This window comes from Chlorocebus sabaeus, chromosome 14 (assembly GCF_047675955.1).
Source record: "Chlorocebus sabaeus isolate Y175 chromosome 14, mChlSab1.0.hap1, whole genome shotgun sequence".
Lineage (NCBI taxonomy): Eukaryota > Metazoa > Chordata > Mammalia > Primates > Cercopithecidae > Chlorocebus > Chlorocebus sabaeus.
In genome coordinates, this window is record NC_132917.1 from 36,896,582 (window position 1) to 36,909,911 (window position 13,330).

A 13,330-nucleotide genomic window follows, 5' to 3' on the forward strand; every position below is an offset into this window, starting at 1 on the left:
CGTCGCCAAGCCTTGCGCATGCGCAGTCCTCCTTGAACGCACCTCAGGTGAGACTGTGGCGAGTGGCTTCCCCTCGGCGGTCGGATGTCGGGGTCCCCAGTGCGACGAGAGTGGGGCGGGCTTCTGCGTGGGGCCTCGTCACAGTTCTGGGGGCATGTAGAAGACAGTCAGGTGTCACTGCCTCAGTTCACTGGAGGCGAGTGTTTCCGGGTCGCTGGCGACCGTGGCCTGGCGGCCGGGCCGTGCTCCGTGCGTGCCCGCGCGTGTCGCCTGCAGGCCCGGGCCGACAGTTCCGCGGGCTAGGGGAGCGCCGAGGGAATCCGAGGGCACCAGGGAACCGGGGGAAGCGGGAACTGGGTGCGAACCGCGGCAGGAGCCGGGGGCGCGGAGGCGGCCAGCCTGAGACAGCTCTCTGCCTCTGCTGAAAAGCCGTCCTCTGCACAGCTAGACAGGGAGAGATGTTGCTGCTTGAAACCGCGTTGCCTGCAGACGCTAAGCTGGGAGGCCGCCCCGCACAGGGAAGCAGCCCCGATTCCCTGGAGCGCAGCCCCGGATAAGGGGCTTCCGACCCAGCATTGCACATTTGGCTTGAGCTTGTGTCCCCGAGTCGGCTTCTCAGCCCCTTGTGATGTTAACTGCATGACACACAGCCCTGCGCCGAATCTTTCAGAGGCGGCTTCGTGTTAAACTTCACCTAAACTCCTTCCCGGAATGATGCCTGTCCCTGTGCTGAGAAGGCAGGCGCTCCTCTGCCGTGTCTCCCTTGCCGCAGCTAGTAAACGTCACTTCGTTGTGGGTGGACAGGTGTGCCCCTGGTGGTCTGTAGCAAAGGAACTTGAAGTTTTATCATCGGCCTCCTGAAGCCGGGAGCCTCGGAGTGCAAAACTATATATATATTTTTTGAAAGGTAAATACTTTGTCGTATGATGTTACTTGGAGGCAGCTACGCTCACCACTGTACACCAAGGCAGCTGTCCAGTATTATTCGGACTTATTTTCTTTCCTTTTAACCCTGGCCTACAAATGGACTTTATTTCTTATCACCCTCTCATAAAACAAAATTTTACTTCGATTCCTTGAATAATGGAACTGGCTGTAGGCAGTCTTTGTTCATCCCTGGAACATTAAAAATAACCCCCCAGCACTTTGGGAGGCCTAGGCGGGCGGATCACGAAGTCAGATCGAAATCATCCTGGCCAACACGGTGAAACCCCGTCTCTACCAAAAAATACAAAAAATTAGCCGGGCGTGGTGGTGGGCGCCTGTAGTCCCAGCTACTCGGGAGGCTGAGGCAGGAGAATGGCGTCAACCTGGGAGGCGGAGCTTGCAGTGAGCCCAGATCGCGCCACTGCACTCCAGCCTGGGCGACAGAGGGAGACTCCGTCTCAAAACAAACAAACCCCCCAAAGAGGCCAGGCGCAGGGGCACACGCCTGTAATACCAGCACTTTGGGAGGCAGAGGCGGGAGGATCACTTGAGGTCAGGACTTCAAGAATAGATTGGTCAGCTTGGTGAAACCTCATCTCTACTACAAGTACAAAAAATTAGCCAGACGTGGTGGCACATGCCTATAATCCCAGCTACTCGGGAGGCTGAAGCAGGAGAATCACTGGAACCCGGGAGACGGAGATTGCAGTGAGCCAAGGTCGCACCACTGCACTCCAGCCTGGGAGACAGCAAGACCCAGTCTCAAAAAAATAGGCCAGGCGCGGTGGCCCATGCCTGTAATCCTAGCACTTTGGGAGGCTGAGGCCGGTGGATTGCCTGAGCTCAGGAGTTCAAGACTGGCCTGGGCAACAGGGTGAAACCCCGTTTCTACTAAAATACAAAAAATTAGCTGGGCCTGGTGGCGGGAGTCCCAGCTTCCAGCTACTGGGGAGGCTGAGGCAAGAGAATTGCTTGAACCTGGAAGGCGGAGGTTGCAGTGAGCTGAGATCGTGCCACTGCACTCCAGCTTGGGCAACAGAGCAAGACTGTGTCTCCAAAAAAATAAAAAATAACTTCAAGAGAGGCATCTGTATTGAGCATGACTTATTTTCTGTCAGTCATGTACAGCATTGTAGTGAATGGAGCAAAACAACTGTCCCTTTCCACCAGTCAACTGCCTCTTGGTTGTATATGAATTCCTTCCTTTGTAAATTTCTTTGCTTCATTTCTTTTAAATAAGAATAGTAAAGTTTTAATCTTTTGGTCTCCAGGGTGATCACATTATCAAAATGAGGGAATTTGGGGGGGTGGGGTGGGGAGGGACACCTGGTAAGATATTAGCAGAATAATCCTACAAAAAAAAGGAAAGTTACTTGATTACACCCACCCTCAGGCATTGAAAAGGGGTGGGAAGTGAATGGAGTAAACACCTGACCACAGCGAGCTGGGACTGAGGACAAAGGAGTACACACAGGACAATAGAAACATCTGAGATGAAAAACGAGTCGTTCTCCTCTTCTGGACTTTGAGGTTATAAGGAGGCTGGCTAAAAACTTGGGTTTACATTAATTTATTCAGTAAGAGTCTTATATTCTATTTTCTTAGCTTGTTATCTTTTAATTTGAAAAAGAATAATGACACAAACCTGTTTTCTTGATTAGCTTTTAAAGGAAGACAATCAAGATCTAACTGGTCTGTAGTTTTGCCTCTTATTGGTTCATCATCCAATCAGTTTCCACCCCCTGCCCCCATTTGTATACAAATTACTGAGAGTGTCTGCTGAAGGGCAGATTATTGGCTCATGCCTGTAATCCCAGCACTTTGGGAGGCTGAGATGGGCGGATTGCTTGAGCTCAGGGGTTTGAGACCAACCTGGGCGACGTGTTGAGACCCTGTGTCTACTAAAAATACAAAAAAATAGCCAGGCATGCCAGTGGTCCCAGCTGCTCAGGAGGCTGAGGTGGGAGGATTGTTTGAGCCCAGTGAGGTGAGATTGTGCTACTGCACTCCAAATGCCTGAACTATAGCACATAATTTATGTTGTATTATTAGTCTATATCAGCATATATTAGTATATATAGTATATATTAGTATATATCAGTGTGTATATATACTATCTATAATATACATATATAGTATATATAATAGTATATATTATATTAGTATATGTTGTATTAATAAATGAAGAACTCCAGCCCTAGAAAATGTAGAACCTCTTCAGAAAAATCTTACTTTTGTAGGGCACTTTACAAAGAAGAGCTGTTCACATATTGTGTCCATTTAGATTACTTCTTAATTCCCAGTGCAGCTAAAAAATTAACCTATCTTCCCCATTCTGTTTTCCTACACAGTTAAAAAATTTAAGTTCTGTAAATTGTTTTTTACAATGCTTTCTTGCATTCTATCTCTTTCCTGTGCTTTATCTAATTTTGTCTTTGGTTCATCATGCCCCTTAGGCATGGAGTTTGAAAACTAGGTATGTAGGATGCCTAAACCAAAAAAGTATACCATAGTATTGAAGTCTTATTCCCATACAGATAAGCCATTCAAATTGTGGGAATGAATTTGAGTTATTAGATAAATTATAATAGTAGTTTAAGTATGCTCATTCAGGTTTATACATATCTGTTAATTTTAAATTTAGGATGGCCCGTACTTTGGAACCACTAGCAAAGAAGATCTTTAAAGGAATTTTGGTAGCCGAACTTGTAGGCGTTTTTGGAGCATATTTTTTGTTTAGCAAGATGCACACAAGCCAAGGTAATCATAATTCAGAAGTTAATGCTTTCTAAAGGGGTATAGTTTTGCTAATCCATTTTATGTGTTAAATGGCAATGGCATTTTTGGAGAAATTGGTTCTTCAGATTCAAGATATTAGACATTTTTATGGGCATAACAGGAATCAAAGTATTCATTATTGTAGACTAGATGACTCTCACTTCTCCCTTAAAAATTTTGTTTGTGGGCTAAGGGAAAAATTTCATACCTCCATGGGTTTTACTATTGGGGAGGGTAGAGCAAGTGGCCTTGGTCGGGCTTAGTTTGGAAGCACAGATGGAGGAAACTTAGCCTGCCCATTACACTTCATTGTTTGGTAGACTAAGAAAGTAACTGGTTACTGCTGTTTTTCTCGGAGTAACAGTTTTCTCAGGCTATAGTATTCTTCCTAGGCATCAACAATGGGCACTAAAAGACTTTCACATGCTATGGCTGAAAGTGCTTTAACATTTTTCTTGGGGAAATTTTATATTAGAGCCCTCAACTTTTTAAATTAGGAAGTGATTTTTCCCAAAAACAAGGAATATTCCTGGCATGATAGCCATCTTTGAAACTTGTCACATAGTCTTCCTCAGCGTACTTTGTTGGAACGCTGTACCAAGATGCTACTGGATACTCACAAAATCTTTTCAACTCTAAGAAAGGGTATAAAGAAAACATCCCAACAGTATTTAAAAGCAAATTAAAGCTTGGGATGAATTTTAAAAACTGGTCATGGCTGGATGTGGTGGATCACACTTGTAATTCCAGCACTTTGGGAGGTCAAGGTGGAAGGACTGCTTGAGCCCTGTCTGGGCAACACAGCAAGACCCTGTATCTTAAGTGGGGGGGGGGGGGGGAAAAGACTGGGTATGGTGGTGTGCTCCTGTAGTCCCAGCTACTCGGGAGGTTGAGGCAGGAGGCTCCCTTAAGCCCCGTCCCAGCTATTTGACCTTCACTGAGGTAGGAGGCTCTCTTGAGCCCAACCCAGGGAGGTCTAGGCAGTGGTGGGCTGTGATTGTGCCACTGTACTACAGCCTGGGCAACAGGGAGAGAGATCCTGTCTCAAAAAAACAAAAACAAATGGAGAAGGACTGTAAAACAAATTTCTAATCTATATGGTTCCCATCATATGGACCCTAAAGCTAGCATTAAATTGTGGCTGTATGTGTTAATAATGAATTTCTGTTCATATCTAATTTCAAGACATCCTTTTTTCCATCAGATTTCAGGCAAACAATGAGCAAGAAATACCCTTTCATCTTGGAAGGTATGTTTTTCCTTAAGTAAAAATAAGTATAAAACAACTTCTTCAGGTAAGCTATAAATTATGTAGTAATTTCTTTACAAGGCATTTCTAACAATACTATTCACATCTATTTTAGTTCTTCTGAGACTAAATTCTCATCTATACTAGTGAGAAAATTAGGTAACGGGCTGGATTCTGAATTCTTCTAGTGGTTAAGAATGTAAACTCTGGAATCATTCATGTATGAGGTGACAGAATCAAACCACAGTTTAAAAGTTTGGTTTTAAAAGATCAGTTTCATCTCAGGTTTGCGAACTTCTTGGAGCTGTCTCTTTCTCTGTCAAGTAGATAAAGACTGAACAAGATAACATCATGTAGTTACATGAAATAGTGCTCATTACAATGATCAGAGACGCCAGGGCTTATATGTGAAGTCTGTAATCCTACTGTCTTCTTTTTCATTTTGTTATGTAGCAATATGGAAAAAAGAAGTTTTTTTTTTTTTTTCAATATGTTTAATTTTAACAATGTTTCCACATGACTTTATAAATGAGAGCTATTTTTATTTATAGTTTATTACAAATCCACTGAGAAGTCTGGAATGTATGGAATCAGAGAGCTGGATCAAAAAACATGGTTGAACAGCAAAAATTAGATGTAAGTAGAATTTCCATTTATAATTTACATTAATAACTCATTTCCTTTGCTTTTTAGTTTTTTGAGTGGTTTTAATCCTCTTCTTTTTAAAATGTTTCTTTTTCTTGATGATACTTTTTACATCTCTGTTGTGTAGCCAGTCATCACGTTCAGCCTCCCATCTAAGCTGTTTGAGACCTTTGGGAGAAGAAAAGATGAGTGTACTACCACACTGTAGACTCCTGGCGGTCCCACAGAACATGCTGCTGAGTCACAGGAACTTCTAGCCTGCCTTGGCCTGCCGTTTCCCACCCACTATACAAACCCACTGCTTGTTTGTTGCTTTTCTTCTCATATTTATTGTCAAAGATTAATATTTCATAAAGAAATGACTAAGGAAGGAAAAGAAACAAATGCTCTAAAGATCTTCTTTCCCTAAGCACTTTTACTGGTGAAATAAAAACCAGTAACAATCAATATCAGAAATAATTAAAATGTCTATAAACATGTAAAGTTACTTAGCAAACTCATGCTATATAAAAATGGCTCACTTCCCTAAAAAAAAGTAAGTTTTGTAGTCTGCAAGTTTTTTTTTTTTTTTGCTGTATATACTTGTTAATCTTACATGTTCTCCTGAGAGAAGATAAAGCCATTCCTTCCAGGTTGTAAAGTACCATGAAAAGGTCTTTCAAAAATATTCCTATCAACCAGGCACGGTGGCTCACGCCAATAATCTCAGCACTTTGGGAGGCCGAGGTGGGCGGGTCACTTGAGGTCAGGAGTTCGAGACCAGCCTGGCCAACATGGTGAAACCCCCTCTCTACTAAAAATACAAAAATTAGCTGGGCGTGGTGGTGCATGCCTGTAATCCCAGCTACTTGGGAGGCTGAGGCAGGAGAATTGCTTGAACTTGGGAGATGGAGGTTGCAGTGAGCCAAGATTATGTCACTGCATTCCAGCCTGGGCGAGGGAGTAAGATGTTGTCTCAAAAAAAAAATTAAATTAAATTAAAAAAATTTCCTATCTTCTGAAGTTCTAAGCCAAAGCTATTTTTAAAACATCAATAAAAAAATTTAAGTTACTTACTTGCATTATCTTTGTTAGCCATGGCATTCATGCCAATGTTATCAAACTTGGATCCCATATTTTCATCCAATAGATGGCCAAACTTAAACAAAAAGATAAATTTATTAGAAAACTAAAAGTAATGTAGAATAGCTAGACTCTTAGAACAGTACATTAGCCTTACCTCTTCAGCAGATACAAATAGGCTGGAATCATTGAAGTTTCTTTTCTTTTTTCTTGGCCCTAAAAAAATTTGTAAGTCTACATTATTCAATTATAAATCTAATGATTTTTAAAAAATGCAATGCAACATGATTTTATTTTAAAAATTATACTTGGGTAAAAACACAATTGCAATAATCTTCTAGCACCATTAGGTAGCTGGCATTTAAATATAATTTAAGTTAGTATATAATATTTTTAAAAAGCTAACAACATCCTAATAGAACTGTTCAGATGACAAGAGTGTCTTCTTGCTTTTCAGATTTGGCCAGTGATCGAAGTTTACCCATAAGGGAAATAACACAGTATCAAGCAATAGTAAAGTTATCAGTTTGACATGGATGGGTTTTGAAATACTTAAGACAAAACATAAAATTTAGTTCAGGGGTCTTATTCTTTGGAGTGTAAGGAAATTGAAAGTATGTTTATTATGCTATGAATGAAGTTCTGTTTATAACACTGAAAGAGGTTCTCCTTTAAACAACACCTACCTGTAGTACTGAAAGTATAAACTTTTCCTGAAAAGTCTCTTTTCCTGAAACAATTATTCAAACTCTGCATCTTTGATATCAATGTCTCTAGCAGTACTAGAGCCGTATTTTAAAAAGAGCTTTACCAAATACACATCATAACATTCAGCTGTTATGTGTATTAACGCATTTAAGTGTATTAATGCATTTTAGTAAATTTACAGACTTGTTCAACCACAACCACAGTCTGATTTTAGAACATTTCCATCAACTTCAAAAGATCCTTGGTGCCATTTGTAGTCCTCCAACCCACCTCCAATCTATCTTGTTTCTATGACTTGCCTTTTCTGGCTGTTTCATATAAATGGGATCATATGACATGTGGTTTCCTGTATCTGGCTTTTTTCATTTAGCATAACGTTTTTGAGGCTCATCCATGTTGTAGTACTCCATGCCATGTTGTGGGCTACATAATATTCCATTGTATGGATATACCACATTTTACTTATCAGTTAATGGACATTTAGGTTGTGTCCACTTTTTGGCATTAATAGTGCCGCTATGAACAACCATGTACAAGTCTTTGTATCAGAGCCACTTTTGATAAAATAGTTTCTAAAGCATTTCATCTTCATTATTATTAGGGTGATATGTTACTTGATAGCTGTATAATACACATCTGCATGCATTAGGAAGGTTTTTTTTGGGTTTTATTCACCCTGTAGCGATGCATCTGTGACCTCAAAGAGTAGGCACTTCTGTACTGTGCTGGTTCCTTAGTTTCTTTTATCCTGCTCCCGCCGCCACTTCAGCCTCAAGTGTGCAACACCATGCCTAGCTAATTTTTGATTTTTGATTTTTTTTTTTTTTTTGAGACAGAGTCTCACTTTGTTGCCAGGCTGGAGTGCAGGGGCACGATCTCGGCTTACTGCAACCTCTGCCTCCTGGGTTCAAGCGATTCTCCTGCCTCAGCCTCCCAAGTAGCTGGGCCTACAAGTGCGTGCCAGCACGCCCAGCTAATTTTTGTATTTTTAGTAGAGATAGGGTTTCATCATGTTGGCCAGGATGGTCTTGATCTCTTGACCTTGTGATCTACCCACCTTGCCCCCCAAAGTGCTGGGATTACAGGCGTGAGCCACTACGCCTGGCCATTTTTGATTTTTTGTAGAGATAGCGTCTCCTTGTGTTGCCCAGGCTGATTAAAGCTTCTATAAGGTATGTTTATTCTTAAGGATATCTACTCTAACACTTGCAAATGTAGGGTGATCAATCAGTAAATTAATACATCTGAATCAATTAATAAATCTGTTTAAAATTCCTTGCCTCTTTTTGTTTCAATCAGTTCTGTTGGGTATTCTTTAATCTGCATCCAAAACTATTATCAATTGAGATCTGAAATCCTTTCAGGCTAATGTCTTCTGAAACAGTACTTTACTATTTGAAACAAGCTGAGAGAGCATCTTTTTTAACATTAAAAAATTTTTTCTTCTCCTCAAATTCCTTTTACCAGCATCTTTTAATAATAGGCTCAGTAGAACTTGAAGTAAAGCAACACTTCTTTTCTGAGGGATGGTCTTGAGAAAAACTGCCTATATCTCATCTTATGCTAATATTAAAACAGGATCTTAGATACTCAAGGGAAGACAAAATCTGGAAGATAACATGTTACAATTTAAATATATATCAGTTAAATCATCTAGTTATTAGGGGACTAATGAACTGACAGCAGTATTTGAAAGAGTTGATAAAATTTTGTAGGCATGAGTCTCTGAAACACTACTACCAATATGTAAATGAAACTTTTAAAAACATTATTTTTAACTTTGCAGATCTATTTTTTGTCATCAGTAGTTAGCAGTAACAGAAGCCAGAGAGGCACTTGAGGCAAAGTATGTATAGTGCTTTCTACATTTTTATCAAAAATCTTAAGACTGTTACCTGATATAGCACTTTTTTCTTTTATTAGCACCTTGTAAGTGTTACACTGTGAAGCATAATCTTGTAAGATATACTTTGAAAAATGTTAAAGAATATATTAGCAGAAAGAACAGTTCGTATCATAATAAAGGAGCATGGATTATTGCAAGGGTCAAATGGCAAAGAATAATGGTTGAGAAAAGAAAAAGATAACAGGTGTCTGAAAAATCCAGGGTTTTATAATTGAATGGTTTAAAAATGAATGAGGAGAGATTAGCATGTGAATCTCTGGACTAGGTAAGGAAGATCTGCATTCAAATGAGTGGGCACCATCCAATATGCTGGGGCCTTGGAGAGAACAAAACATAGAAGAGGCAAACATGTCGATCTGCTGTGCTGAGGAGGAAAATGGTGGATAAGGGGACAGGACTAACATGCAGCTCCCACATGGATGGACACAACAGTGTGTGGCAATGTGTTTAGTCTCCTTAATCAAAATAATTATCAGCTAAGAATCTGGTATCCAACAAAACTAAGCTTCATAAATGAAGGAGAGATCTATGCTGAGAATTTGCCACTACCAAGCCGGCACTACAAGAAATGCTGAAAGGAGTTCTAAATCTTTTTTTTTTTTGAGATGGAATCTTGCTCTGCCATCCAGGCTGGAGTGCAGTGGTGCAATCTTGGCTCAGTGTGACCTCTGCCTAATGGGTTCAAGTGATTTTTGTGCCTCAGCCTTCTGAGTAGCTGGGATTATAGGGGCTTACCAACATGCCCAGCTAATTTTTGTATTTTTTGTAGATATGGGGTTTTGCCATGTTGGCCAGGCTGGTCTTGATCTCCTGACTTCAGGTGGTGTCCGCCTGGGCCTCCCAAAGTGCTAGGACTTCAGGCGTGAGCCACTACACTCAGCCTAGGAATTCTAAATCTTGAAACAAAACCTTGAAGTACACCAAAATAGAGCCTCCTTAAAACATAAATCTCAAAGGGCCTATAAAATAACAATGAAAAAACAACATCATCAAAGTATTCAAGCAACAACTAGCATGATGAAAAGAACAGTACCTCACATCTCAAATAATAATGTTGGATGTAAATGGCCTAAATGCTCCTCTTAAAAGGTACAGAATGTGAGATTGGACCACCAACCAAGAATCTGCTGTGTTCAGGAGACTCACCGAACACATGACTCACATAAACTTAAAGCAAAGGGGTAGAAAAAGATATTCCATGCAAATGGAAACCAAAAGCAAGCAGGAGTAGCTATTCTTATATCAGACAAAACAGACTTTAAAGCAACAACAGCTAAAAAAAGACAGAGGGACATTACATACTACTAAAATGGTTAGTTCAACAAGAAGTATCATAATTCTAAATATATATGCATCTACCACCAGAGCTCCCAAATTTATAAAACCATTACTATTAGACCTAAGAAATTAGATAGATGGCAACACAATAATAGTGGGTGACTTCAATACTCCACTGACAGCCTTAGACAGGTCTTCAAGACAGAGTTAACAAAGAAACAATGGACTTAACACCCTAGAACAAATGGACTTAACAGATACTTACGGAATATTCTACCCAAAAACTGCAGAATATACATTATTTTCATCAGCACATGGAGCATTCTCAAGGATAGACCATATGGTGGGCCACAAGTCTCAATAAACTTAAGAAAACTGAAATTGTATCAAGTACCCTCTCACACCACAGTGGAATACAATTGGAAATTAACTCCAAAAGGAACCTTCAAAACTATATACAAATACATGGAAATTTAATACTCTGCTCTTGAATGATCTTTGAGTCAACAATGAAATGAAGATGGAAATTAAAATATTTTTTTGAACTGAACGGTGACACAACCTATCAAAACCTCTGGGATACAGCAAAAGTGGCACTACTTTTAGTAAGTTCACAGCATTAAATGTCTACATCAAAAAGTCTGAAAGAGCATAAACAGACAATCTAAGCTTACGCCTCAAGTAACTAGAGAAACAAGAACAAATCAAACTCAAACCCAGCAGAAGAAAAGAAATAAAGATCAGAGCAGAACTAAACAAAACTGAAAAAACACTACAAAAGATAAATGAAACAAAAAGCTGGTCTGTGGAAAAATAAAGAAAATTGGTAGACCATTAGCAAGATTAACCAAAAAAAGAAGAGAGAAGATCCGAATAAGCTCAATTAGAAATGAAATGGGAGAGACAACAACTGATACCACAGAAATACAAAAGATCATTCAAGGCTACTATGAACACCTTTATGCACACAAACTAGAAAACCGAGATAAAATAGATAAATTCCTGGAAATATACAACCCTTCTAGATTAAACCAGAAAGAAAGAGAAACTCTGAACGGACCAATAACAAGTAGCATGATTGAAACAGTAATAAAAAAAACTGCCAATAAAACAAGGTCCAGGACCTGATGGATTCACAGCTGGATTCTATCAGATATTCAAAGAATTGGTACCAATCTTACTGAAACTATTCAGTAAGATAGGGAAAGAGGGAATCCTCCCTAAATCATTCAATGAAGCCAATATCAGCCTAACTCCAAAATCAGGAAATGACGTAACAAAAGAAGACTACAGACCAATATTCCCGATGAACACAGATGCAAAAACCCTCAACAAAATACTAGCTAACCGAATCCAACAGCATATCAAAAAGATAATATACCATGATGAAGTGGGTTTCATGCCAGGGATACAGGACTGGTTTAACGTATGCAAGTCAATAAATGTGATACACCACATAAACAATTAAAAACAAAATTCATATGATCATCTCAATAGATGCAGAAAAAGCATTTGACAAAATCAAGCATCCCTTTATGATTAAAACCCTAAGCGAAATTGGCACAGAAGGGACATACCTTAAAGTAATGAAAGCCATCTATGATAAACCCATAGCCAACATTATACTGAACAGGGAAAAGTTGAAAGCATTCCCCCTGAGAACTGGAAAAAGACAAGGATGCCCACTTTCACTGCTTCTATTCAACATAGTACTGGAAATCCTAGCCAGTGCAATTGGACAAGAGAAAGAAATGGCATTCTTTCATATCAGTAAAGACGAAGTCAAACTGTCACTATTCACCAGTGATATGATAGTATACCTAGAAAACCCTAAAGACTCATCCAAAAAGCTTCTAGATCTGATAAATAAATTCAGCAAAGTTTCAGGATACAAAAATCAATGTACACAAATCAGTAGCACTGCTACACACCAACAGCAACCAAGCTGAGAATCAAATCAATTACTCAACCCTCCTTACAACACCTGCCAAAAAAAAAAAAAATAATAATACTTAGGAATATACCTAATCAAGAAGGTGAAAGATCTCTAAAAGGAAAACTACAAAACATTGTTGAAAGACACCATAGACACACACACAAATGGAAACACATCCCATGTTCATGGATGGGTAGAATCAATATTGTGAAAATGACCATACTGCCAAAAGCAATCTATGAATTTAATGTAATTCCCATCAAAATGCCATCATCATTCTTCACAGAACTAGGAAAAAACAATCCTGAAATTCATATGGAACAAAATAAGAATCTGCATAGCCAAGCAAGACTAAACAAAAAGAACAAATCTAGAGGTATCTCATTACCTGACTTCAAACTATACTACTAGGCTATTGTTACCAAAATAGCATGGTACTTGTATAAAAACAGGCACGTAGACCAATGGAACAGAATAGAGAACCCAGAAATAAAGCCACATACTTACAACCATTTGATCTTCGACAAAGCAAACAAAAACATAAAGCGGGGAAAGGACACCCTGTTCAACCAATGGTGCTGGGATAACTGGCAAGCCACATGTAGGAGAATTAAACGGATCCTCATTTCTCACCTTATGCAGAAAACTCAAGATGGATCAAAGACTTAAATCTAAGACCTGAAACTATAAAAATTCTAGAAGGTAACATTGGAAAAACTCTTCTAGACATTGGCTTAAGCAGAGTTCACGACCAAGAACCTAAATGCAAGTGCAATAAAAACAAATAGATGGGACTTAATTCAGCTAAAAAGCTTCTGCACAGCAAAAGAAATAACCAGCA

At 39.6% G+C, this 13,330-nt stretch overlaps 2 protein-coding genes across 3 annotated transcripts in view; one reads left to right on the forward strand and one right to left on the reverse strand.

Moving 5' to 3' along the window:
- CEBPZOS (CEBPZ opposite strand) lies at nt 1–6,650 on the forward strand. Of its 2 annotated transcripts, none has more exons than XM_038006801.2 (5): nt 1–47; nt 3,572–3,687; nt 4,910–4,954; nt 5,506–5,590; nt 5,727–6,650. In XM_038006801.2, the coding sequence occupies exons 2-4, from the start codon at nt 3,573–3,575 to the stop codon at nt 5,586–5,588; spliced, it is 243 nt and encodes an 80-aa protein (XP_037862729.1). In that variant the 5' UTR covers nt 1–47; nt 3,572; the 3' UTR covers nt 5,589–5,590; nt 5,727–6,650. The 2 variants fall into 2 exon arrangements, with proteins under 2 accessions (XP_037862729.1, XP_037862731.1); XM_038006803.2 differs by lacking the exon at nt 1–47 and adding an exon at nt 798–907.
- CEBPZ (CCAAT enhancer binding protein zeta) overlaps nt 5,426–13,330 on the reverse strand; it is a 27,726-nt gene continuing 19,821 nt past the window's right edge. Inside the window, exons 14-16 of the mRNA XM_007970942.3 lie at nt 6,819–6,877; nt 6,656–6,737; nt 5,426–5,767 (exon numbers count right to left, since the gene is read on the reverse strand). Coding sequence (XP_007969133.1) covers nt 5,628–5,767; nt 6,656–6,737; nt 6,819–6,877 — 281 coding nt within the window. The 3' untranslated portion in view covers nt 5,426–5,627. The remainder of the gene's footprint in view (nt 5,768–6,655; nt 6,738–6,818; nt 6,878–13,330) is intronic.

What these genes read in the sequence shown, in the direction of transcription:
- CEBPZOS (XM_038006801.2), top strand. Translation starts at nt 3,573, where the DNA reads ATGGCCCGTACTTTGGAACCACTAGCAAAGAAGATCTTTAAAGGAATT. An exon ending in CAAGATGCACACAAGCCAAG is followed by an intron (nt 3,688 to 4,909) that starts GTAATCATAATT and finishes TTTTTCCATCAG; the next exon opens with ATTTCAGGCAAACAATGAGC. An exon ending in ATACCCTTTCATCTTGGAAG is followed by an intron (nt 4,955 to 5,505) that starts GTATGTTTTTCC and finishes TTTTATTTATAG; the next exon opens with TTTATTACAAATCCACTGAG.